This window comes from Tamandua tetradactyla, chromosome 21, assembly GCF_023851605.1.
Source record: "Tamandua tetradactyla isolate mTamTet1 chromosome 21, mTamTet1.pri, whole genome shotgun sequence".
Lineage (NCBI taxonomy): Eukaryota > Metazoa > Chordata > Mammalia > Pilosa > Myrmecophagidae > Tamandua > Tamandua tetradactyla.
This window is the reverse complement of record NC_135347.1, coordinates 54,983,871-55,011,684: the sequence shown is the minus strand read 5'-3', so window position 1 is coordinate 55,011,684 and position 27,814 is coordinate 54,983,871. Positions and strand designations below refer to the sequence as shown.

Here is a 27,814-nt window from a genome sequence, read left to right as displayed (position 1 = left end):
TCTGTTGCAATCAGGACATTTCATAGGATTAGGTCATGATCACGTCGGCTGCATCCACAGCTGATTCCATTTGTAATCAGCCAAAGGGGAGTGTCTTCTACAATTAGTGATGCTAAATCTAATCACTGGAAGCCTTTTAAGGAGGACTCAGAGGAGACAGGCCCCATTCCTTCTTCAGCTGGTGAGCCTCTCCTGCGGAGTTCATCCAGGCCATCCATCGGAGTCGTCAGCTTCACAGCCTGCCCTGTGGATTTGGACTCTGCATTCCTGCGGTCACGTGAGACACTTTTATAAATTTTATATTTGCAAATGTTCCCTGTTGATTCTGTTTATCTAGAGAACCCTAACTAATACACTGGGCATGCCAGTTTGCATTCCCTTCAGCGATTTCGAGGGTTCCCGTGGCTCCACACCCTTGTGAGTACTCGGCATTGTTAATAGCTTACATTTTAGCCAGTCTAGCATATAGTGAGTGACAGCTCATTTTGATTTTATTTGCATTTCACTAATGACTAATAATGCTGAACATTTTTTCATGTGCTTATTGATCATTTTTATGTCTTGTGTTGTGATGTGTCTGTTCAGATATTTACCCAGTTTTTAATTGGGTAGTTTGTCTTTTGGTTGTTCAATTGTAAGGTTTCTTTATATATTTTAGATACAAGTCTTTGGATGTATGATATTTCCTCCACTCTGTGGCTTGCCTTTTTTTTTTTTTCTCAAAGGTGGGTCTTTAAAAGTCCAGACTTTAAAAACTTTGATGAATTCCAATTTATCAAATTTTTTTCTTTTAGGTTTCATACCTTTTACATTCTTTTTAAGTTATCTTTTCTTGCCTAAATTTAGCAAAGATTTTCTCCTTTGTTTACTACTAGAAGTTTCTTAGTTTTAGCTTCTTTGTCTAAGTTTATAACCATTTTTCCTGATCCAGTCTTGTGAGAGCAGCAATTACATTTCTTTTAATCCTGATACAGTACTGTGGGGTGGAAAATTTGGATTGTTTCCATGGAGATGTGACACATCCAATGGTGGGTGTGACCTTTTGATGAGATGGAGATGTGACTCTGCCCATTCAAGGTGGGTCTTGATTAGTTTACTGGAGGCCTTTAAAGGGAGAAATGTTTTGGAGAAAACAGAGTTGCTTCAGAGCTGTCAGAGACACAGACATTTGGAGATGCTTGAGTGTTGACAGAGAGAACAGATACTTAGACACAGATGTTTGGCGATGCAGAGACCAGCAGATGTCACCATGTTCCTTCCCATGAGATGCTAAGCAAGCCAGAACCCAGAGTTTTGCCCTGGAAGAGCTAAGTGAAGGCCCACAGACACTTAGAGAGAAAACCACTGGCCCTAGAAGCTGCAAGCAGTGGAACTGGGAACAAGGACCAACAGATACCAGCCATACGCCTCTCCATGTGACAGATATCGGCCTTTCTTGAGTTAAGGTGTATTTTTATGGATGCCTTAGTTTGGACATTTTTATGGCCTTAGAAATGTGAACTTGTAGCTTAATAAATCCCTTTTTAAAAACACTTGTAACGTAATAAATTCCCTTTTTAAAGGCATTCCATTTTTGGTGTATTGCATTCTGATGGCATTTAACGAACCAAAACACTTTTAATTTCTCTTTCTTGTCTTATTTTACTGGCTAGAATGTCCTTTTTTAGATATGATGGTGGTGAACACCCATGCCTTGTTTCTGATCTCATGGAAAAACATTTGGCCTTTCACGTTTAAGAATGATGCTGCTGTTTATTTTTCACAGATGCTATTTATCAGGTTGAAGAAGTGAAGAAGTCCCTTTTACTACTTATTTTTTGAGCATTGTTATCACAAATAGGTTTTGAATCTGTTAAATGCTTTTCCTCCATGTATTGAGGTGCTGATACATTTTCCCCCCTTATTCTGTTAAAGTGGTGAATTACATTGATTGCTTTTTAAAATTATGGCAAAATACATATAAATGACACCATTAGGCACACCAATATACATATTATAGGAGTCCCAGAAGAAGAAGAAAGAGAGAAAGGGGGCAGAGAGAACTTTCAAAGAAATAATGGCTGAAAACTTCCTAAATTTAACAGAAGGCATGTTATACTCATCCAAAATACTCAACGACCCGCCCCCCCCCGAACAGGATAAATCCGAACAGACCCACACTGCGGTATATTATAATCAAACTGTCGAATGCCAGAGATAAAGAGAGAATTCTGAAAGCTGTGAGAGAGAAGCAACGTGTCATGTACAAGGTGCCTCAATAAGATTAAGTACTGATTTTTTAACAGAAACCCTGGAGACAAGAAGATAGGAGGATGACCTATTTAAGGTCCTGAAAGCGATGCATTGCCAACCAATAATTCTATATCCAGTAAAACTGTCTTTCAAAATCTGAGGGAGCTGTTAAGACATTCCCAGTTAAACAGAAACTGAAGGGTTCCTTACTACTAGAGTGGCCCTACAGGAGATACCAGAGAGAGGTCTGCAGAATGAAAGGAAGGAACAATGGGCAATAAATCAAACCACGTGAAGAAATAAAGATTTCTGGCAAGGGTACTGGCATGGGTAAATAGAAATGCCAGTGGTATTGTATATTTGGTTTGTATCCTCACTTTATACTTTCTATAGGATCAAAAATGCAAACGGATAAAATCGTGAGAAATCAGTGGTTTGAAACTCATAGTAAACCACCGTAATTTGTGTCAAGAACTACATAAATATGGGGGAATGGAGATGGATAGGAACATAGCTTGTGTACTATGAAGTTAAGTTGGTACAAAGGAATAAGATTGTTATAGATTTAGGATGCTAGTTAAACCCCATGGTAACTACGAAGAGAATATTGGAGAACATGCAAACTCATAGGGACGGAAACCAGAGTATAGGTTGCCGGAGGCAGGGGCAGGGGAGAGGAGGGAGTTAATGCATAACGGGTGTAGGGTTTCTGTTGGGGAGTTTTAGTGACGGTAGGGGTGAGGGTACTGCAGTATTGTGAATGTGATTAGTTCCATTGGATAGTATGCTTGGGAATGGCAGAGATGGGAAAGTTTATGTTGTAGATGTTACCATAATTAAAATAAGAAATAAAGAAAAAGCAACGAAAGAACAATGACAGTTAACTTCCAGATGGTTCCCTGGACTAGATAAGTCCTGAAATGCAGAGGGGCCAGCCTCTCTAGAACATCAACTAGTTCCATCCCCCTATCCCATATTACAGATAGCCCTGCCAACATGAAAAAGGTAGAATGGGCATAGCCCAAATACCCATAAAGAGTGGGAGAAAGATCAAAGGTGACGGTGGAGTTATACAGAGAAGGTAGGGTTTAACAAATGAGTGTGAGTGCTGATCATTAAATTGATATTGGTTAACAATTCCCAGCCTGTGCAGAACTAGAAGCCATCCCAAGTTCTGGCCAGACAGAGTACAGAGTCATTGTTGATCATTTAGGGCATTTGACAGAGACACCAGTTGGGTCATACCTTAGTAATAATGTTTTAAAATCCCTAGATTTATTATTGATATTTCTTTTAGTCTCTAGTATCTTAGAGCAGCTAGAAGTGAAAACCTAAAATTGTGGAATAATAACTTATCAAGGGTATGACCTCACATTATATACTCTATATTGTTGCTTGTCTCTCAGTGATGACAGCCCTGAGCTGCCTATTGTCCAATCTCTGAAAATGGCTCTTCCATAAATTTTCTGGTTTTCCAGTTGTTTCCAGAGGGAGGATAAATTTGGTCTCTTTACCTGGTTGGAAACAGAAGTCCATGCGGCAAATTTTTATTTATGATCCTGCACAAAATGTTGCTACCTTCAAATGCTATTCAGTTTGAAGGTGTACTCTGAGATTCTTTGTGTTCTTTCTTCTCTATTCTTCTACCACAATAAAAAAATATATATGGTTTATCCAAATTTCTTTGCATTATTTATAACCACTTCATTGCATTTTCTGTGTTTATATTGCAAAATTATCTGTCTTCTCATAGTGGTTCCTATGTCTTATTTTTTTTCCCCCACATATGTACTCCAGATAGCACTAATGTGACTTTTGATATAGCATTTAGAAATGGCTTTTAGCCATTTTCTAGAGGAAGCTCTAAGCCTCTAAAAGCTGGGGTTTGAAGCACTCCTATTCAAGGTTTGCCTCCTAGATTCCTTGAGGCTGGAGATCACTTGTAGATGTGATATCTCTTACTCATGATTATATGTGTTTTATAACCACTTGTACATACAGAGAAAAACAGAGGATATTAAAAATACAAATATTGTGAAACTCATGTGACCTGAACTGTAGTGGGCTTTGAATTTCTTACATTATGTAATTCAGTGCTTAATATATCTTATACACATACAGAGTTCGTGGCAGAGCTTCATCTCTCACAAAAGTGTTAACAAAGAAAAATTTTAGATATTGGTTTGAGTTTTTAATTTAATGAGAGAAAATTTTCATACTCCTTATCTCCTAACATGGCATTTGTACTTCAAAATTGAGTCTAAAGAGGTGTTCTTTTGCTTTTGCTTTATTTTAAACCTGATGTTTATGTTGCTACTTTAAAAAATCCCACATTGGGCAGGCCATGGTGGCTCAGGGGCAGAGTTCTCGCCTGCCATGTCAGAGACCCAGGTTCAATTCGTGGTGCCTGCCTGGGTTAAAAAAAAAATTCCACATTAAGGAGAATCTGAACCTTATCTTTTAGATCCTTTGGAATGTAGTACATATAACATCAGCCATATATTTTTTAAAAGCCCTATGTAGGATTTTTATAGCCTATAAAATTTTAATGGCCATGATGAGGAGAAAGCAAATAATTACTTATCCTTGCTGGGTGGGAATTCAGGTAAACAGAAGGGAGATTTTGAAATATTTCCTATCCAAAAATAAAAGCACAAAAGAAGCATTAAGAGATAAAACATATAAAACACAAGACTGTTCCACAGTAAACCATGCCCATAATGTAAGCCATTAGTATTATTCAACCAGTGTTTTAAAAATAACTTTATGACCTGCTCCGGGTACTTATGCTGGATTGGATTCACAATATTTGTTTATCTATTTTTAGCCAGGCATCTGCTTCTTAGAACCTTATTTATCATTCCTATAAGCTAGTGGACTTTTGTCTTCCCAGACTTGAATGCTATATGATAAGAAAAATAAAGTCAAGTACTTTACAGGAAATTAATGTAGTTCTGCTGGCAAGTATTTAAACCTTACCTTTACTTCTACAAACAGCACCCCCCAAGCCTCCCACCCCATGTCTCCGAAATGTGAAGAGCTCTTGAAAGCCTGTCCTTGGAAGTCATCCTGGCTTTGGGAGACTTGGAGTCATCCTGAAATTACAGGTGGTTCCACAACCTTATAGTCCCTGTAATTTGCCAGGTGGTAGTGCTTTGTGACATTCCTTTCTATGATGAGACATTCATGTTTAAGCACAGGTTACGTTATCGTTCAGAAAGTAAAACATCCAGGTGCAGTGGGTTTGTTTTTGTGGTTTTTGGTTTGCATTGCCTTACTTTGTGCACAGCAGGGGCTTTCAAAGTGTGATGCCTGGCTCAGTAGTATCAGCATCATCTGGGAATTAGTTGGAAATGCAAATTCTCAGACCCTGCAATCTGTGTTTTAATGAGCCCTCCGGGCAATTCTGATCCATGCTAAAGGTTAATAGCAACTGGCATGGAGAACCATGGAAAGCTTTCCTACCTCTGACTTAATGTGTTATAAACCACATAGCATGGGGTGTGAAGATGTTACTGGAGGGGCGTTTCAGGATATAAAGCGGGCATCCCATGCCGCTGAGCAAATGTCAAACTCCAAGAAAGAAGAGATTTTCTACCAAAAGGAGCTTCCAGGAAACCCCATTTCACAGCCCAGCAGCCAAAGTAAGAGGATTAAGACACCAGAACCACAGAAGGTGCTAAAGCAAAGCCATCAGGCTGAGCTACAACCTTGTGGCAACTTCAGCATGTTAAGAAGTAAAATCCTAGGGCTCAAAATCTGTTTTCTTAAAGCAGAAGTAGCAAAAGGCTGAATTTAACAATCCACAAATGACGTAAGAAACTAATATCCCCGTGCAGACCAGACTGGGGAAGGTCAAGGAACTTTGGCAAGGGTACTGTTTTCTTACCAACACTGGGAAAGGCCAGTCCTGTGCTTCGTAGGGGAGAGGACCTGCAGGCTGGCCTGTCTGTCGTCTTCAGATGGGTCCATCATTCATTCAACAAACATTGACATGTAGTCTCTCTCTAGCACTAATTATTTAGACCTCCAGCAGTGATCACAAAAAGGTCCTTGTGTTCACGACACTCACATGTTGATCATGTCCTAGGGAAATGGTGCTGGCATTGTGTCGGCCTTTTTGGGTTCCAGACTCAAGACTGTGGACCCCCAGAATGTCCCAGTCCAGGTAGAGTCCTCTTTGTAAGGTTAGGCTTACCTCTGCTGGGAATGCTTCCTGTTCTTGCATCGCCATTGTCCTAGATATCTAAGCTGGAAATCGTGGGAAGTTTTTTTATTTTTGTACATGGCAGGCACTGGGAATTGAACCCAGGTCTCCGGCATGGCAGCCGAGAACTCTGCCACTGAGCCACCGTGGCCGCCCAGAATCATTTTTGTATCATCTGCTCCCTGGCCCTGTATTGAATCAATCACCGAATCCGAAGGATTATTTTGTAGGGTCTCTGGAATTTTCCTCTTCTTCTCAGTTATCTAGTTCCTGGATTTTTGCGGTTCCTTATTGAACCTAATTTCAGGTTCCTTTCACCATGCCTTCTTGATTCACCTCAGTAAAATAGCACCCTTAAATTACAGTCTCAGTGAAGACCTGCAGTGACTCGGGGGACTCTAGGATTTAGGCAGGCGCCTTCGTCTGGCATTTGGTTCCCTGAGTAGAGGCAACTGTGTCGGGTAAAATGATGCTGTTCTTCCCCCCTCCCTGCCACCACCCCAAACCTTTCTGAGTCATCTGCTTCACTGTTCTTCAGATACCCTTTGCTTACATTCTTCTCTAGAATGTCCTCTTTTACAGCTATTCAAATGCTGTCCTTCCTGCTAAGATTCCTCCTCCCCGTTCCCTCTCCTCCGTGTGTCTTCTGGGTCGCTGCCACCCACTCTGCTCTGCTCCGTGGACTTGGACCTTTTTTTTAAAGGAAGTGTTAATGCACTTCTCTTGTGTGCATGTCTTTCGTTCCCGATGGAACCTGCTCAGAGAGCACGCTGACTATTTCACTTTCTCGTGTCCCCCACAGAGCCTAGCGCAGGGTGGGCGCTCACGCAGTGCTCGTTGCATGGATGGGTGGAAAAGGGCAATAGTCCCCTTTGATAAGCCTTCGGGAAAATCTTAGTTTAATTACCATCACCTCTGAGACAACTTCTATAACCCTCCGACTGCCTTTCTTTTCACATCAACCTATTTTAAAGCCTCATATAAGCATCACTACCAGAGATTTTTTTCTTGTTTATTTGTAATACCCCCTGCCATAATATTCTCAACTCCATAGAAGTAAGAGAATACTGCTGTCTTGTTCCCTTTATGCCTAGTTAGAGTCTGTTATATGGTAGCCACTCAACAAATATTTGCTTAGTGAATGAATGGATGGGCTAATTTAAGCTGTTTTTTTTTTGGATGGGCAGGCACCAGGAATCGAACCCTGGTCTCCAGCATGGCAGGTGGAAATTCTGTCACTGAACCACCATCGCACCACCCTGGATGGGTTAATTTAGCATCATAGTGTAATGAAATCTTCTGGAATGGATGGTATGCATAGCAAGGTGTACATGCAGGTAGGAAAGGGCCTGGTTAGAAAGCTGAACTTTTTTTATTATCCATGAGGCATTTGGGAAATGCCACACTAATCAGGAAACAAGGCAAATGTGCCTGGCTTTCTATATTGTATATATTAAGAAAAATTGGCATGAATTAAGAATTTATACCCTGACACAGAGGGCTTAAACATCTTAAAAGTGCTATATGAAAGTATTCATGAAATCATGCAGTCTATTTAAAGAAGGTCACGTTTAGTCATTTGGCAAACAAAAATGTCTTTTGTGAGATAACGGATTTTTTTCTAAATTAGATTTTCACCTGGGAAATTTCCTTAAGGGTTGGTAGAACCTATAGTGGCTTCCCCTGCACATGGGAGAAAATTCATTCAGTCTAGTGATCGGGGTCTTCAATCTTTCTTTTTTCCTTCCCTTTCCACCTGTGTCATCCCTGCCCTAGGAGGCAGTCCCTAGTTTGGGGATCTGTTGACTGTCTCCTGCATCTACTAAGGTTAGTTCTGCCTGCGTGCCGCGGCTCATGCTGCTCCCCTTATTTGACCAGTCCTCCAAATCGAGAAGAGCTCACATACCCACTTCAGCAAGCCGTCCCCAGTCGCCACGGCTGCCACAACAAAAGTTGACAGTACCACTCATTTTAGCTGATACATTGAAAAACTGACATATTATACTTTGCCATTTCTTTGTATGTAGGTCCCATCTCCTTGGCTGCCCTATAACCTCTTTTTGAGTTAGGACCGTGCCTTGTGTTTCTTTTCTTTTCTTTTTTTGCCTGGTGCTTTTGTGAATTGTGCTTAGATTTTTTTTAAATGAATGTCCCATCTGTCAGAGCATTGCTATTTGGGTCCAGGAGAATTCTAAGGTCAAGAAGGAAGAATGTCCTCAAGTCCCTCTCGAGGACTGACCCTGTGTCTCCCTATGGTGTTCTTGTTGATAGAAAAACATCACTTTTGTATTACATGGACCCCCACGTAGCTCTCAGTGGGGTCTGTGTTTGGTGATGTTGAACTGAAGAAGTCGGATATTGGCTGAATTTCCTTCCTACATTGTCTCTCTCTGCATTTTCTAAAACTGAGATGGAAAAATCGTCCAGGCGGGCCGCGGTGGCTCAGCGGGCAAAGTGCTTGCCTGCTATGCCGGAGGACCTCGGTTCGATTCCCGGCCCCAGCCCATGTAACAAAAACGGAGAAACAGAATACAATAAAACAAGAAAATGTTTAAAGATGTTTCCCTTTCTTCCTTCCTTCCTTCCTTCTATCCTTCCTTCCTTCTCTCTGTCTTTCCTTAAAAAAAAAAAAAAAAAAAATCGTCCAGTGGGCCAGATCCTCTTTTTAATTAACTTCATTTGGCTCGCAGAAAAATGTCTAAGAAATGGAGTATCTGGAGTTAAAAATATAGCTTAATTTTACCCTCTTAAAGAGTTGTGTCTGTAAACCCACTTGGTGGGAGTATTTCACCATGAAGGGGACTCCCTACGTCTTTCATTGTCTCCCACTTTCCTCTTGCTTCCGTGTGTCTTTACAGGCCTGGTTCTATAAGCATTTCCTTTGTAAACAGGTATGCATTGATTTCTCTGTCTCCATCTATCTCTAGTCTCTCCCTTCTTTAAATTTCTCCATCTTTCACCTTCTCTCTAAAGGAAAAATATCAATGGAAGTTAATAAAAGAAAACATACCTTACTAAAATTTATTTGAGGAGAGAATTAAGAAATATTATGCTTGTCATATACATTGATCTTATATGAACTGATAGTTTTTTCAAAAAAAGAATCTGTTGATTTTCCATTTCTTAACGTATATGACCTTGTGTTCTCTTATGACCCTCAACATATATATGTATATTTTCCAAAGCTGTAATCAATCCATATATACTATCTCCCCCTCCTCTCTCTCTATATTAACTTAAGACTATTTCATCTATACATATTTAAATGGTGATTCTGGCATATTTAAATGGCATATTCTATGCATGTTAGTGTAGTTTGTTTAGGTTTGCTCAGTGTTTGATGTTCAGATTATCTCCAGTTTCATTACCATAAGTAGCATTGCCACCAACATCTTCATATACGTTACTATGTTATTTTTTGGCTTTCTCTGACATGTATTCCCACAAGGAGGATTATCAGATCAAAAGTGCGCACTGATTTTAAGTACTAAAAACAGAGAATATAAGAAAAACTCTACTTGATAAAAACACGACCAAATAACAACTTCAATTTTGGAGGATAGCACTTAAGAGAAGAGAAAGGTAAAACAGGAAGAAATGGAAGGAAATAATTTGCTCATTCATTCATTCATTCAAAAGATGTTTGAGCACCCACTGAACGCCAGGCAGTGTTCTAGGAGTTTGGGATATATCCCTAGGAGTTTGGGATATATCCATGAGTAAGAAATTAAACAATTCCTGCCGTTGTGGAACCTATATTTTAGTGAGGGAACATAGATAATAATCATTGTAAAAGTGTGAGCTAATTATGTAATAAGTTGGAAAGTGATAAATGCTATGGAAAAAGAAAAATAGACCAGGCTTAGGGGACTCAGGTGTTTGGACGGAGAGTGATGGGATGTGGGCTGCAATTTTAAATAGGGGACAGGGACAGGTGACTTTGAACAGACGACATTTGAGCAGAGAATTTAAGGATGAAGAAGCAGACCATGCTGTCATCTAGTAAACAGCATGACTGGCGGAGAAACACTCCTGACTAATGTGAGGTGTGCTGGGAAAACAGCGAGGGCGGTGGGGCTGGAGCAGAGCGCGTGAGGAAGAGAAGGGACAGAGAGAGCAGGCAGTCCAGGTGGGGGCCTGCAGGGGCTGTAGGCTCGGGTGAGGACTCTGAGTTTTACTCTGATTCCGTGAAGAAGCTTTCGGACAGCCCACTGGACTTACCACCTTTGCAAGGGCAGAGGCTGGAGCCATCCTTGGCCTCTGAATTGACGTCTCTGGGACGGGACTCGGGGGCTGTTGTAGGCCTGAGAAATCCCTCAGGTGATTCTGATGTGCTGTATTCGGGACTACTCTTTTTTTATTGGGAAATCTTCACACACGTAATTCTATACATGGCGTACACAGTGGCTCACAATATCACATAGCTGGGTCTTCATCACCATGATCATTTTTTAGAACATTTGCATCACTCCAGAAAAAGAAATTAAAAAAAAAGAAAAAACTCATACATACCCTATACTATATCCCTCCCTCTCATTGACCACTAATGTTTCCATCTACCCAACTGATTTTACCCTTTGTCCCCTCTAGGATTTATTTATTTCTTTATTCGTATTTTTTACTCATCTGTCCATACCCTGGATATAAGGAGCATCAGACACAAGGTTTTCACAATCCCACAGTCACACTGTAAAAGCTATATCATTATACAATCGTCTTCAAGAAATCTAGGCTACTGGAACACAGCTCAACAGTTTCAGACACTTCATTCCAGCCACTCCAATACACCATAAACTAAAAAGGGAGATCTATATAATGTGTAAGAGTAACCTCCAGGAAAACATCTCGACTTTGTTTGAAATCTCTCAGCCACTAAAACTTTATTTTGTCTCATTTCACTTTTAGGGACTATTCTTTTAAGTAAAAAATTCTATAATTCATGATTAAAAATCATTTAATATAAGAAAGTAAAAATCTCTTGGCATCCCAGAATGGTGATCATTTTAGAGGCTTTGGAGAATATCTGGGGAAATAGATGTCCAGAGTTAAGTAACTTGCTGAGATTATATGGTTATAAGAGGCAGAACCTGGTTTCAGATTCTTCAAATTCTGAGTTCAGTGTACCATTTACTGCACAGGACTGCCTAATAAACTGTATCGTTTCACTTATCAGGCGGTTAGAGTAATAATAAGCTTCACCATTAGGAATAGGAATGTAGTTTGAACCCAGAAGTTCTGTAAGGTTGATTGGTTAATTAAATATTTGGTTATCTAAAAATCAGTTAGAAAGCTGTTTTTTTAACCTTTATGATTGGGACTCATTCAAAATATATTTAATCTCATTTTCTGCTTCTTTAGAAGAATTCTGAAAGAGTCATACCATTTTAGAACTGGATGGGACCTGAATTTTTCAGGGTCTTGTAATGCCTCTGGGTCATAATTCTGAAGTAAGTCTTATTTGAAATCAGTAAAATATATACCTTTCAGCTGACCTGGACATCTGTGAGGTTTAGTTTTTGAAAAAATTTTCTGATTTAGTTTGCTTTCTTTTGATTTGTTTCTTGGAAAATGGCAGTAGCTCATTTATTTATTTATTTAGAACATTGGCTCTGTAACCTTATTCTGTGACTTGGGGCTAAATTTTATCTGCAGCGTCTGAGCTCGTGGACTTTGCTGTCACCCTGGGATGCACTGAGCTAGTGACATGGGAATTGGTCCAGAAATCATGTACATGGGCGAGAACTCGGACCACACAAGCAGGCTGCAGCGGGACTCCAGGTGCACCAGTTCTGATCCGCTTCCACAGTTCTGCGTGTGTTTCACTCACCAGGTCTGTGCCAGCCACAGAGCAGGTGACACGTTCCCACTGAGAACACTTGGGGGAGATTATAGGAATGTATTACTTTTTTCTTTCACTAAGCCAGAACTGGCAGTAGAAGCTGTGTCTGAGGAAGGTATTGAAATTATTGGCTGTTTTGGGAATGGTAGAAAAATGTATACCTTGTGTATTTCTCCCGTCTGCCTGCACCCCGCGCAGAGACGTCCTTTCAGTGAAAGGTGCTGCTCCCGAGATGAACTGTGCAGTTAATGAACTAAAACAGCGCAGCCTTCTTTAATCACGGCCTTGAGGTTATCTACTCTCTCAAGGCTTAATATATACATTTTTTAATATAGAGAGTTCAACCTAAACTTGTTTTTGGGTGGTTTTTACTGTCATGACGGAGCCCCTGATATTCTCCACCAGAAGATGACTTGTAAAGTTCTGTCTTCTTGACTGCGAAAGCTTCAGAAAGTGATTGGCCTTTTTTTTTCCTTCTCTGAGTGGTTTTCATCAGAAAGAGTAGACAGGTGGCATGAGAATTAGCTCTAAATTATTTAAATTTCAAAATGTTAAGGCTGCCATTGGCAGGATGATGGCTGAAATCATGTATGAATAAGGGAACCATGGATACGCTTTAGGAATGATGAGCCTCTGACTTTATCATTTCAGCAGAGATTGGTATGGGGACTGGTGTTTTGTAATTTATACTCACATACTGTTTGCCCAGATTCTGAATGACCCCTTGGAAGTAGAGAAGAAGGCAAACATTGGGCTGCAGCCTGTTTGTCATGAATGGCTGTCACCGTGTCTGGGTCTCAATCATTTAGTGTGGTGTCCCTTAGACATGGAGTGGGGCAAGAAAGCATGGACCCAGGTAGCTTGGTAGGGAGTTGAGGTAGAAGCTATGATGCCAGGTCCCCTTTCAGGAAAGGAGGACTTGAGCCCCAGCTGCTGGGAGTGCTGTCAGCTGCCAGCCCTCAGCTCAGCTGCAGGTCTCCCAAGGAGATGGCCTCTGTGAAGAGAGCCACTTTGCCTGTGGTCACTCTGCTGGCCTGCAAGTAATGACTGATCCATGTCAGGATATAAAAACCTGTCTTTCTGCACCCAACCAAGGACAACTCTGAAGCATCTTAGCTTCAGAAGTCCCCCTGCAGGGCTGCCTGAGGCCTGCATTAAGACTGTCTCCTGCTGAACTTCTACCTCTGTCCAAACCCACCTTCTATATTTGCCTGTCCATTAGAAAATATTGGATAGACTCTTTCTGGCATAACTGGAAATGGACCTTTTCATGCCATGTAAAAGAGGGAGGGAGGGAGGGAGGGAGGGAGGGAGGGAGGGAGAGAGAGAGAGAGAGAGAGAGAGAGAGAGAGAGAGAGAGAGAGAGAGAGAGAGAGAGAGAGAGAGACAGACAGACAGACAGACACAGACCAAGAATGGGAGTGCTGTATGAACCAAGAAAAAGCAAAAGTAGGAGAATAAGGTTGGACTTGTTATTCCTCTCTGTATTCTGTATCTGAATTTTGACTTTGGGTAAATTCTTTCTCCCTCTTTGACGGAGAGAAAGGAGAGGGAAAAAATAACGAAATGATTTCACACTGAATACTTATTTCTGTATGATTATGTGTCTTGTCCTCGCCCTTAGAAGAAGCAACTCTAGACTGGGTGCTTTCTCAGACCATCTCCTTAACTCCCCGGTGCTACTGGGACAGCAGGCAGCAGATGCTGAAGGAGCTGATGGAGGACTGGGCAGTGGTGCCTCCCAGCTGTAGCTCGGCTCTCACAGGGGGGCGAGAAGGACCAGCAGCCCTGCTCCTAAAGGTGTTTGTATCTTCTTTGAGTGGGGCTTCACCTGTGTATGCCTCGCTAAGGCAAGTGGGAGAAGGCAGACCAAAGTGAGAGGAAGAGCAGCTCACAGCGGGAGACTGGTTGGGGTAGAAGCCACGGGTGAAAGTTTAGTGACACCCGAGAAAGGTGAAAACTCGGGGAGGAGAAAGCCAACAAACACACGGGCTGCTGCTTTCTGTTCCTTCCATGCGTCTTAGTGAAATCGGGTGTGTGCCTTCCCTTCGCGTGAACCGACGTCCCTCCAGAGGATGAGTAGACGTGGGGTGGGCTTCTTCTGAAGACTGGGTGCCGTCCAACTCAGCCGTCAGTACGTGTGTGTATGGGGGGATGGGGAGGACTGTACCACCGCGAGCAAATCGGGTGGGTGGGCCTGGGCTGCGGGGTCTCCAGCAATTTGGGAAGGGGCTCCTGGTGCTTTGCTCAGGGATGTGTTAAAATGTGCTGACGAACCCCCAGCTATGCGGTCGTTCCGGGCTTGGCCAGGTGCGTGCCAGGAGGGCCACAGGGGCCGGGTGCCCAGGGGACGTGGCCTTTGGACGGCGGGGGAGGTGCGGCGTGGGGCCCGGGGTGGCGCGGGGAGAGCCGGGCGGGGCTGCGGGGAGGCTGCGGGCTGGCGCGGAGCTGGGGGCACCTGAGGAGCCGAGGGGGAGGAGGGAGGGGGAGGAGGGAGGGGGGCGCGCCCTGAGTGGGGACAGAGGCGCAGGCCGGCCGCGGGGCGGGGCGCTCTCGCCGGGGGCTGCGGGCGCTGGGGCCCGGCGCGGTGGCGCGGGCCGCCCGAGGGCGGAGCGCGGGGAGCGCGTTTGGGGCGCCGCGGCGGGGAGGGTGGCGGCCGCCGGGGCGCGCCGAGCCGTGTGTGCGCGCTCCCCGCTCCGGCAGGAAGATGGCCCAGAAGAGAAAGTTGGGGTGACGCGCGCGGTCTCCGGAGGCTCGGCGGGGGGCGCGCGGCTGGGGCGTCGCCGCCGCCGAGGCGCCCGCCCCCTCCCTGCAGGTGGCCGCGGGCGCGCGGGGTCCCGGGCGCGCGGGGAGCCCGGCCGCGGGATGGGCTGCGCCCCCAGCCTCCACGTCTCGCAGAGCGGCGTGATCTACTGCCGCGACTCGGACGAGTCCACCTCGCCCCGCCAGACCCCCGGCGCGTCGCAGGGCCCCGCGGCCCCCCTGCCCGGCCTGTTCGTGCAGACCGACGCCATCCCCCCGGGCCGCGCGTGCGGAGCCCGCGTCCGCAGGGCCCGCGGCAGCAGGGGGGGCCCCGCAGCTCCCGCCGCGACCACCTGCAGGGGCCGGAGGCGCCACTGCTGCAGCAGCGCCGAGGCCGAGACCCAGACCAGCTACACCAGCATCCAGGTGAGGGCCGGGCGCCGGCGCCGGCGGGTGGGGGGCTGCCCGCCCCGTCTGGGCGGGGCTCGCGCGGCCAGGGGTCTCTGCGGCGCCGAGTGGAGTGGCCGCGACGCGGCCGGTGGGGAAGGTCGTCGCCGGGGAGGAGTTGACTTTTCATTTGTGGGGGTGGCGAGGGTCCGGGAAACGTGGGCGGAAAAAGACCCCCGGAGGGGACCTGGGAGCGACCCGCGCCGGCTTGGGGGGACCGGGTGGGGGCGCGCGCCGGAGGAGGCAGGTGGACTGGGCGCTCGCGCTGAGCGTGGGGGGCCGTGGCCGGGTTTCTGCCGGAGGGGAGTGGGCGTCCTTGAGAGCGCCCGGCCACCAGTGGGAATGAATGAAACCGGAGCAAGGTGCTCTGCCTGCCTCCTAAAAGGCTGGTGCAGACCCGGCGCCATGAGACGGCGGCGCCCTGCGGTCAGGGTCTGGCCTGAGGAGCCATCCCCGGGCTGGAAGGGGCCTCAGCCCGCGCTCCGCGCTCCGAGCGTGGGGACGGCTAACTGAATGAAGGTGTTTGCACACGTTCTGAGGGGGGATGGAGGAAGGGGATGGAGGAGGGCCAGAATGAAACATTTTGCGTGTCACGTGAGTTTTTCTCTGGGTTGGCAGGATTCTGGACATGATTAAGAAACCAGGCTGTGAGTTTGAAGGGTCCCCTGAGCCGAGGGTAGGGTGGGGACGGAGTGGTCTCCAGGGCAGGGCAGGTGTCTGAAGACGAAGGTTCCGCATGGACGTCTGACCTTTCGTGGGAATGGCCTTTGGAGAATGTGGAAAACATTTTTTAATGATGGAAACAGCCACTCGACATTTCTTAAATACAGAAGGAAAATGATTATTTTAAATAGTGCCGACTGTATGTTCTCAAGGTATTAGCTATTAAATCCAAGAGCGTTTTCTTTTTTTATTAGAGAAATTGTAGATTTCAGAAATAAGAAAATCGAGTTTCCATATATCCTCCGTATTACGAACATATTGCGTTAGTGTGGGACATTTGTTACAGTTGGTGAGAGATTATTATGATTGTACTATCAGCTATAGTCCACGGTTTAATTAGGGTTCACTGTGTTGTACAGTCTTAAGTTTTTAAATTGTTGTAGTAAATTAAATACAACCTAAAATTTCCTCCTTTTAACCACATTCAAATATCTAATTCAGTCCTGTTACTTTTGTTCACAGTGATGTACTATTATTACCACCAACCATTGCTAAAAGTTTTCCATCACCCCAAATAGAAACTCTGCATGCCTTACGCACTGACTCCCCAGTCTGTACTCCCACCCCAGCCCTGGGAACCTGTGTTCTTGTCTCTGAGTCTATGAATTTGCTTATTCTAATCAGTATATATCAGAGATCTTACAAAATTTGTCCGTTTTATTTTTGGCTTCTTTCACTCAACATGACGTCCTCAAGCTCCATCCATGTTGTTGCCTGTGTCACAACTTCATTCCTTTTTACGCTAAGTAATAATCCATTGTACGTATGCACCGTGTGCAAATCTGGATATACTGCCTTTTTTTCCGCATAAAGAATGACAATGGCACATCCTGTTGTGCAGAGGAAAAAAAAAATACATCTCCATTACTCTTAATGTTAGAGTCACAGCTTTTGTGTGGTCAGTAGATAACCAGGAACCATTCAGTTGATCAAAGATACACTTTTAGATTCAGTCAAGGAGAAAGTTGTTCAGCAGTTGGTCTGTTGTGTTTGAGGAGCATCCTGTCTCCACTGGATGAAGTCAGTACTTAGTAAAGGGGGGAGGAAGAGGGTGGCAGGTGCCAACTTTAATTTGGAAAACCCCAAATCTTCTTTTAATCTTTTAACAGCATCTGATTTTGCAGCATGAAGCTTAACTGATGTTTATTTGTTAGTTGCAGTGTTTTCTTAAGTAATAGTCGTATTCAACATTGTAATATACCATACCACTCACTGAGCACTTGTTATTGTGCCAGGCATGAGCTTTCTCTTTCAGCTATTAAATTTAAAGGTTTGATGTTAGAATAGCCAAAGAAAAGAGACCTGGATTCATGACAGTACAACCCAGCGATTACACATTTGTTGCAGAGGCTTGTGCCAAATACAGTATTTTTACTTGGTCAAATTTTTTTTTTTTTTTTTAACACTGGTTCATACAAAATTAGCGTTAGGAGCAATTCTAGGGGACAAACACATTATATTAGTGAAGTAATTAAATTTGGATGTTTGCAATGAATATCGTTTTGTCTTCTTGTTAAAAAGGAAAATTGAAGACATGAAGCAGTAGTTCAGAATGGGGAAAGTTCATAAACTCTATGATTTTGTGTTTTTTGGGTTGGTGAAGAGAAATGATGTATTTTTTGTCTTTGAGTGGCAAGGACCCTAATTTAGTACCTAGCAACTCCAGCCTCTCTGTTTGTTCAAAGAAAGAAAGAGTAATGGATGAACCCGTCTGTGTTTCAATACTTTCCTCAAGAGGCTACTTAGAAACCAAGAGTTAAAATTGGAGGGAAAATGAGTCCCAATTAGTAGCAGCTAGTCTGGACTCATGTAAATCTCATTGTCGCTTGGCCCAAGTATTAAAAGCTTTGACCTGGATTGGAATTTAACTTACTTTGCTTTATCAGCATGATTCCCAAATAGGAGCTTAATTCCTTCCAATCCATTATTAGATATGCTGGAAATGAAACTCCTAGTTCAGTGATTCAGTGCTTATCTGTATTGTGTAGATCTTAGAAACCATAAATTTAAAATTACATAATAAACAAATAATAATTATAAGCACAGAATTTCCATAAATATATTTAATAATATCCTTTTAGAACTTATAACTTGGTGTTGTATTTATTGTCTTCTTGAGTTTTAAATTTCGCATGCTCTACACCTTTTTATGGATGAAATAATTTAATAACTCCACTTTCATTTCTTTTTAGAATAAGAATTCTTAAGAATTTGAGTGTTAGCCATGTCTTCTCCCCCTTCTCTACCTCTAAATTTCCAGAATGCTCCTATGCGAAAGTAGTCTTTGCCATTTGGTCCTGTTTACAGTTATTGTGGTGGGTTGTTATAGTGTTATTTTTCCCTTTGTACATCAATTATGAACCATATCCTCATTATCTGCTTGGTCTCTGGTATTCCCCAGAGGCCAAAAATGTGTGCTTGAGCTCTGTTTTTCTAGCAATAATTCATCTCGTTATGCTTTTAGAATGATGAAGCATTGTGATGTCAAGCATGATGTCAACAGGAACCTTCCTGAATGTCTAATGTGCAAAAAAAAAAGGACTGTAAACATTAATAATTCATATGCTGTACAATGCCATCATAAGGGTTTCCATTTCTGGTAAGACATTTAGATTTGTCTCCCAATTGCGGTAAAAGTGCAACTTCCTAGCAATTTGTCTCCCTCTTGCTTGCCTTTTTAAAAATAGTGCTCCAACAGGAGAATCCTGCAGAATGCTTACTCCTGATATTGTGCCAGTTTTGTAATTCTTGTTCAGTAATCCCCAGAGGAGATTGTTGTACCTCAATGATCTGGGAAGAATCAGGGATTCTTAAAAATGCTCTTTTCTCTTAGCAGCTGTTGCTGCTTGCAAGAGTTGGGAATTAGTATCTGTTGTAAAGCAGAGTCTTCATTGCCATTACCATCAACTCGTGGGTACCGTTGTGTAGATTAACTCTTTGTGCATCAGGCACAGGATATGTTAATCCAAAATGATTTTTTCCCCAAGCATGTCTTTATTACTTTTCTAACCATACACTATATAACAGGAGCATCAGACACAAGGTTTTTACAATCACATGGTCACAAGATAAAAGCTAAATAGTTGTACAGTCCTCATCAAAGATTAAAGCTACTGGGTTATAGTTCAACAATTTCAGGTATTTCTTTCTGTTAGTATTAGTATTTTAATACAATAGGAACTAAAAAGAAATGTCTAAGTATTTATTCAGTACTTATAATCATTTGTTAAATCCTAACTTCTCCATACCTCCTCCCTCTTAGATGATCATCCACTGAACCAGCAGCGATATCTGGGCAATGACCATATTACCTCATTCAGCTGAAAAGGGGTGTTGACAGAACAGGGTAAGGGAATGCAACTGGTTGATGTTCTTGGGGAGTCTGGTACTTCTGGGTTTCAGGGCTTATCTGGCGTAGGAACAATGTGGAGAAAATAAACTTTATTAGAAGACTTTTATAGGGACTTAGATAGAGGGCAGGGTATTCTTTAGGGATTTCAGGAATACCGTCGGCTGGGGCTTGGCACACTGTGGTAGTCTGGCTAAGCTTGCAAAAGGGTAACCTCCAGACCCACCTCCTAAGTCTATTTGAAATCTCTTAGCCACTGGGGCCAGGCTCATCCCTGGGAGTCATGTCCAGCATTGCCAGGGAGATTTTATTCTCGCGTCATGTCCCACATAGGGCGGGAAGGGTAGTGAGGTTTTTTGGCAGAGTTTGACTTCAAGAGGGAGAGGACATATAATCCTAAATAATTTTTGAATTGGTAGGTGGCATCACAACTCCCCCTTTCTCTCCATCATTATGATGATTTATCTGTCAAACCAATATTTTTTGCCAGACATTGCTTTAGATGCTAAGGATTCAGGAGATATCTGTGATGTTTATAGGCAAAGTCTAATTAGGAGGGTAAATCTCTTGAAATATTTCCATTTGGTGTTTGCCTAAAGCAATTATAAATGACTTCTACATCATCTGTGTCGTGGCTTTCAGGAGTCAGGGAGAATAATCCAGAGTTGACTATATAAAGAGAAAATAGAGAGACATTTTTCTGACCATATGGTTAATGATTAACCAGATTTTATTTGGGGAAACTGTTTTGGAAAAAGTCATTTTGTTTTCAAAAGTTCTCCAACTTTAGTGTTCCGATGAACCCAGAGGACTTATTGAAACACACAGATTGCTGGGCCCCACCCCCGGAGTTTCTGATTTAGTGGGTCTTGGATGGGGCTGGAGAATTTGAATTTCTAATAAGCTTCCAGGAGCTGCTGTTGCTGATGATCTGGGGGCCAGATTGCGAGAGCCACCACTCTGCGTGAATTTCGTGGACATCCTGCTGACCAGACGCATTAGGTTGGGTCATCTCTAGCAGAGTGAATAGTACCATGTTGTATGTATTTGGGGGTACTGGTCATACCCTTGATTTAATCTTCTTTTGTATGGGAAGCCTCCCATCTCCACGCTTGGAGTCTGTGTTAGTTAGATTCAGTTGTCAACTTGGCCAGGTGAGCATACCTAGTTCTGTTGCTGCGGACACAAACCAATGGTACGTGAATCTCATCTGTTGCTAATTACATCTGCAGTTGGCTAGGAGGCGTGTCTGCTGCAATGAGTGACGTTTGACTTAATTGGCTGGTGCTTAAATGAGAGAACGCAATGTAGCACAGCCTAGCAGCTTGGCATTCCTCATCTCAGCACTTGCAGCTCAGCCCAGGCCCTTGGAGATGGAGAAAGAAATTACCCCGGGGAAAGTTGTTGAAACCCAGGGGCCTGGAGAGAAGACCAGCAGAGACCATCCTGTGCCTTCCACGTAAGAAAGAACCTCAGTGGAAAGTTAGCTGCCTTTCCTCTGAAGAACCAACAAAATAAATCCCCATTTATTAAAAGCCAATCCATCTCTGGTGTGTTGCATTCCGGTAGCTAGCAAACTAGAACAGAGTCAGACTCTGAGCTGCCAAGGCTGGCTGGCAGAGGCTGGCAGGTCTTTGAGCCTGCGAGTGCTGGACCGTACAGCAGCCGCCAGCTTCTGGAGGCCCAGTGGCCCCCAGGATCTTTCTGGGTTCCCAGGTCTTGATGTTTTGCTTTGCCATCGCAGGCCCTCCTGCCTCTTCCTTGGTGGGGAATGGGAAACTGCAAGGCAAGGGAGAAGATTAAAAACAGAGCCTGGCACACAGTCAGTTCTCAGCTCTTAGATATCTTGGTAGTCCTTTTCTCAGGTTTACTTTTTCTTTTTGTTTGTTTTTTCATTTAAAATGGAGCATACCTTTTAGTAAGCTCAGGGGAGTCTTGCACCTCGATTTAATAAAACTCAGATTTACCTTTTGCCATTACACATTTCATCACCATTTAGTTCCTCCCCCTTTTCCCAGCCCATTAATTATAGTCAGTGAGCAAATTCTCCTAGCTTGCACTGCTTTCCTCAATAGTTACTTTAATTCCTGAGGAATATCAGGTAATCTTCCCTTTTGATCTTGTTAAATAACTTCTCAAACCAGAAAGTGATATAGTACAAGCTGCTAGCTTTTCAGAGGTGGTGCATTTTTTAAAAACTTCTTTTATTATGTAGTATAACATATATGTACAAAGTAAAGAAATAAAATGTAGTCATTTTCAAAGTACACTTCAAAAAGCAGCTACAAGACAGATCCCAGAGTTTGTCATGGGCTACCATACCATCCTTCAACATTTTTCCCTCTAGTTACTCCAGAATATAGGAGGCTAGAGGACTTAAATACTTTTTTATCATCACAAGCAACAGTTTTTTCCTTCTTTTTTTTTTTTTGTGAACAGTCACATATATACAAAACTACAAATTTCAAAACACAGCACCACAATTAGTTGTAGAACATATTTCAGACTTTGACATGGGTTACAATTTCCCAGTTTTAGGTTTTTACTTCTAGCTGCTCTAAGATACTGGAGACTAAAAGAGATAGCAATTTAATGATTCAGCATTCATATTCATTTGTTAAGTCTTACCTTCTATGTATAACTCCACCATCACCTTTGATCCTTCCATTCCTCTCTTTAGGGGTGTTTGGGCTATGGCCATTCTAAATTTTTGATATTGGAAGGGTCTTTCACTAATATGGGGGAGGGAGATGAAACTATCCAATGTTCTGGAGAGGCTGGATGAGGTTTCAGGACTTATCTGGACCAGGGGCCCATCTGGAGGTTGCAGATTTTTGGCAAGTTACTGTAGTGCCTGGAACCCTTGTGGAATCTTATAAATTGCCCTAGGTGTTCTTTAGAATTGGAATGCATTCTTTATTGAAACCCCATCCCGGTGACCACCAGGCCAGGCTGGGGCTGCAGCGGGACAGGACAGGACATGCTGGCGATGGCTGGCGAGGGATAAAGGCCAGAAACCAGGTTTGGAGGGAGGGAGGGAGTCCCATATGACCAGTGAGAAAGGCTTTCCAGTGTTGGGAAAACCACACGGTTGGGGAGTAGCAGGTGTAGACAAGTAAAGCTTAGAATTCAGGGGTTCATCTAAGGCAGCAGTTGTGGAACCAGACTGAGCCTTCTGATTCGGGAACGGAAGCTACTTACCTTCTTTCGGAGGGGTCTCTGTGGGGGTGAGGGCCTCAAGGCCCACGGGAGGTGGCAGGGACAGGCCAGAGGTGTGTGAGGGAGCCCTGCCCCTGTGGGAGGCAGCACCTGCCACCAGCCTGCCTCACGCCCTGCCCACGCGGTGTCTGCTCAGGAGACCGGCTGAGCTGGGAAGGCCTAACGGGGAGCAGGCCGGGGAAGGGGCTGCTTCAGGTGTGCTGGCCGAGCGCCATCCCCAGGCAGGGCGGGAGCAGTCACGGCCACTACTGTGGGAGAGGAAGGAGTGATTGTGGCGCCTGCAGCCCCACAGGACAGGGCAGGTCCTGGCTCTGGCGTTAGGGAGCCGAGAGGACAGATCCTTCCATGCCATTCCCTGCCCTTCCCTTATCGCCTCCCTGGGCCTCCCTTTGACCAAACCCATCTGGAAGCCAGAGGGTGAGGAAGTGCCTTGGGGGGGGGGTGTTCTGGGGTGCAGGGCCAGCTGGAGAGTGGGTCTGGAGGGGTAAGCGGAGAATATCCTGCACATCCCTGAAAAGGGTTCTTTGTGACAAGGGTTAAGATAGTACATCATTAGAGGTGCCCCGGCATAAATAGGGTTAAGTAGAGATGAGCAGTTCTGATGGTTAAACAAATTCTTTTTTTGATGGCTTCTTAATTTATTGTTCACAATTTCCTGTTTCATCACTAATGGTATTACAATATGTCCAGTTCTCTTGTTTGTAAAAGCATCCTCCTCTTTAGCTCACGCTCCCCTTTGACTCTGCTCAGAATTATTTCTTTCATCACGTCCACCCCTTGCTGCCCCACTGTCACCTCCTCTGCTCCACTCGCCACGCTAAAGCCAAGGGGGGGAGGCTCTTCCTCTTAGAAGATGGGACCCCAGCCTAATCAGTTTATTATGTTTTTACTCAGTTTGTTGTATTCTGCTCTCTACCACCTCTTCCCCCCAGCCTCAAAAAGTTAAAATAAGAAAAAAAAAAAAAAAAAAGAGTTTTACCGTGCATTTATAAGGCAATATTTTAGAAAAGAATATGTATATTTAGAACACGTTCTAAAATATCAAAGTGTGTTCTGGGGTTCATTTCAAAAGACAGGTGTTACCTTTATCTCACAGTGAAAATTTTGTTAGGTATGGTTTTCTCAATAGAAGTCAGTGGCTTTTTAAGAAATTACAGCACATATTAGTTTAGATTCAATTGTGATGGTCTCTTCCCCATTTTATCTTTTCTTCTATTGGTAAATAAAAGCCAGCTTTTATTTAGGATTCTGATGCTTTATTGTTTAACATCAACTTCTTTCATTTCTCCCTTTGTGCCTTCTTAGGAACAACCCTCCTTTCCCCCCCAAACAAATTAGTTCTTGAAACTGAGTTATGTTACTGTGCTGAAAATTTACCTTTAAGAAGCCTGTATTTGGTATAATAAATATCAGGAGACTATTTTACTTTTGGATACTCTGTCAGTGAAAAGAAGAATACTTTGTGGTTGTCTCTTATTTCCAAGGCAGCTTGAGTATTTCTGCCTGGCATTTATGCATGCTGCGGCAAGGTAGATGGGGTATGTAATGATAGTAGCTATTAATTAAATAGTTCCTATTTGCTGACCACTTTAGGGAGATTGTTTCATATAAAAACCCCTGTGAGCTAGGTATTATTTTTCCTGTCTTACAAATGAGGAAACTGAGGCTACCAGAGATGAAGCCCAGAGTGAGGACTGAGCTTTGAATGCACAATTGTCTGAATTCTGTGCTCAGGTTCCTGACCCCTGCATCCTGTCACCTCTCCCCAAGTGAGCCCAGCCTTTCCGAGAGTGTCTGCCCAGGGCTGCTGCACTCACGGACCCCAGCGCTCAAGCCTGGCTGGCCCTGGGATTGCAGATTTATTTATACCTGAGAGGTGGTAAACAGGGGAGAGGGAGAGCCAGGGGACGGCCGGGGTCTTGGCGGGTGAGGTCATGCACTGTCACCCCTTCTGTTTAAATTAACCTGCAGTGTTATTTTGAGATGCATGGGGCATGTGAAATGCATACAATGTTAGAGAAGTTTTTGGAACAACATTTTGTCATTATAGTCACTGAATTCACTGCTTAGTATTTGGTAGGGACAGTATAAATATGAGCTGCTAATGTCCTTGTAGTTGCTATTACTGTTTCACTAATTAAACTGAGATTTTGGTTATTTAAATTTAGATTGTTTTGAAATGTATTTTTTAATTGGAAATTGTATCCCACACTTTTGAGTAGATTGACTTAGCCAGTGTAGATGCTGAACTGGATTTGTCCAGTAATGTGTTATCCTGAAGCTTTGAAAACAGCTGCCATAGAAATGGTTTGGTCAGCCTCAGCTGGATTTCCAAAGGAGATGACCCCATAGAAACTTGCCAGTCGAAGGTCCAAGCTGGGACTTGGGTTCCATATGCTGGGATTGCACGGGCAGAATTTAAAATCAGGGCCCTGGTGTTATCCTGAGATGTTTCCATGTGGATTTCTTTGGTGTAAACCTGTGACCTAAAGTCTCCATCTATAATTGGACTTAAAATCATTTTGCACGAGCTCTGGTAGTGTCTTACTTTTGCATTTTGGGTGTTGTCAGAGGTAGTATATTGTTGGGAAAATGATGCCTTGTAAATGTAAGACCTTGTTTTTTCTCAGATAGGAAGGTATAATGACTAGTGTGAGTCACAAAAGTGAGAGGACTCTGAATTTTGGAAATTTTTATTGGAGGACTCATGAGAGATGTTTTAGCAATCTGTAACACAGGATAGCTTATTTTTTTAAAAAGTGTAATTTTCTGACTTCAAGAAAACAAGTAACATAAAAGCTCTCTGGACCTGGCAAGTGTTAAAAGGAGTTCAGGGTAGATGGGACTTTGTTTCCTCTGGGATTTCCTGCTGAGAAAACTTCAAGCAAGAGCAAGGTCCAGATGGAGAGAGAAGTGTCAATTTATGAAGGTCGGTAATGACCCAGAGGGGGACCTCACCCACTGGTGGTCTGTGGGCCACATGGGGCTTATCTTCATTTTACAGCTTAAACTCTTCAACAGTCGTGACCTCACATGGTCCTGAGAAAAGAAAAGCCACCGCACCATTGATGCTTGAGAAGCCTCAGTATGCTTTTTTTTTTTTTTTGATTTTTATTGACAAATCTTCACACACGTGTAGTCCATACGTGCTGTATAGTCCAGCGGCTCACAGTACCATCACATTCAGCAGCAGTGTTTTGATCTGAGCCTTAGCTGGAACCCCAAGTCTTTCTCACCCCCACAAACTAACACAAGCCCTGGCGGCAAAACCAGCTGCTGCCGCTGCAGCAGAGCTCCCGTGTCCCCTGGCGGTGCTTCGGTCTCAAACGCTAGTTAGGTCAGGGGCCCGGTCGGGCGCACGCTGCTGTCCAGGAGGATTTGGTGCCCCAAAGCTTTCTCCCCTCCCACGTTCCCTCAGGAAAGATTGATATCCAAAAGAATGATGGCTATGTCATGGCTGAACAAGCAGAGACCAGGCTGGGCAAGCACCTAGCTGATAGCTGTCTTCTGAACACCTATTGTGCGCACACACACACACACATGCACACGCACGCACGCACACGCATCTGCTGTGGGACGTGCTGCTGGGGCAGGAGGCCCAGGCTCCCTGCTCTCTTCCTCCCAAATGTGTAAGGCTGGGGCTGCACAGCCAAACCTGGGACCCTCACCCGGTGGCGCCCTGGACGGCCTGTCCCTGAGGGGGTGCCCTGCCCTTCCCAGGCCCGCGTGGAACCCGGGTGAGCCCTCCAGTGCCCAGCCCCCTCCCCACCGCCGGTCTGGCCCACGAGGGTCTAGCCAGTTCTGACTGCAGAGCCTTCGTCCCTGGGGGGCTGGAGGTGTGCTCCCTTCATCCGGCCTCCCTAAGGCCGGTGGCAGGAAGGGGAGCTGCAGGGCCCTGCACCCAAGGAGGTGAAATAAAAGGCTGCAGCCTTTTGTCCTATTGGAGATGAGAAGTTTGGATCCTAAAATGCAATCACAGGGTGCTTTGGATTAATATAAAAGGCACCTTTACGTGCAAATGATATGACAGAAAATACTTTCTAAGGCACCCGGTTGGTGCTGGGGGAGGATTTGCCTTAGACACAATGTTACATGTGGCATGTAGGTTTCTAGGTTACCTCAGAAAGGTATTTAACTCATTGTGTAGCTGAAACCTATTTACATTGTTGAAACAACACTGCTGAGAGAAATACAGAGCTCAGAACTAGCATCTCTTTTGTGTGCATGTCCTTGGGTTTAATTAGAGGATGATGACGTAGATAAGGAAGAAAGTCCCTTGGGGAGAAGCAGTAGTGGTTCTTGGGGTTCTGAAGAGGTGAGGGGCTCAGGGCCTCTTTTTTGAAGCTGAACATTTTTCCATGTTTATTGACTTTTATTTTTTAACGTTTTTTAAATTGTGAAATGTATATACAAAAGAACAATAAATTTCCAGGTACATTTTAACAAGTAGTTATAGAACAGATTTTTTTGTTTTTGCACGGGCAGGCACCTGGCATCGGGCCTGGGTCTCTGGCACGGCAGGTGAGATCTCTGCGTGCTGAGCCACCGTGGCCCACCTAGAAGAGGTTTTGAAGTTTGGTATGGGTCACAGTTCCACGATTTTTCCGTTTTTCTTCTAGCTGCTCCAAGACAGTGGAGACCAACAGAAATATCAATATAATGACTCAACAGTCATATTCATTTATTAAATGCTGCCTTCTCTAGTATATTCCTCCTCTCTTTTTTTCTTTTTTGTGAAAAATAACGTATATACGAAAAACCCATAAATGTTAAAGGACATTGCAACAATTAGTTGGAAAACAGATTTCAGAGTTTGGTACGGGCTACAGTTCCACAGTTTTAAGTTTTTACTGCTAGTTGCTCCAAGACACTGGAGACTAAAAGAAAAATCAGTAATGATGATTCAGCAGTCATACTCATTGGTTAAACTCTACTTTCTCTATATAACTGCACCATCATCTTTGACCTTCCTCCCTCAGTGGTGTCCTTAAGACCACACTGCTAGGGAGAAAGCTAAGCTGCAGGAGTTGAAGTGGCTTGATGAATGATCACAAAA

General features: G+C 43.9%; 1 protein-coding gene across 8 annotated transcripts in view; it reads left to right on the top strand.

The window, feature by feature from the left end:
- Window positions 1–27,814, top strand: part of PDE8B (phosphodiesterase 8B) — a 303,711-nt gene that overhangs the window by 11,048 nt on the left and 264,849 nt on the right. For 2 of the 8 annotated variants that reach the window (XM_077139370.1, XM_077139369.1), the window contains exons 1-2: window positions 18,344–18,789; window positions 19,453–19,536. The exons of 2 other annotated variants lie outside the window; for them this stretch is intronic. Coding sequence is in view for 4 of the 6 variants with exons in the window: in XM_077139364.1 (XP_076995479.1) it covers window positions 15,144–15,446 (303 nt within the window). In the remaining 2 variants the exon portion in view is untranslated. Of the gene's footprint in view, window positions 1–94; window positions 278–15,143; window positions 15,447–18,343; window positions 18,790–19,452; window positions 19,537–19,567; window positions 22,561–27,814 lie in introns of those variants that run through there. 4 more of the 8 variants (XM_077139364.1, XM_077139363.1, XM_077139365.1 and 1 more) reach the window with 3 other exon arrangements.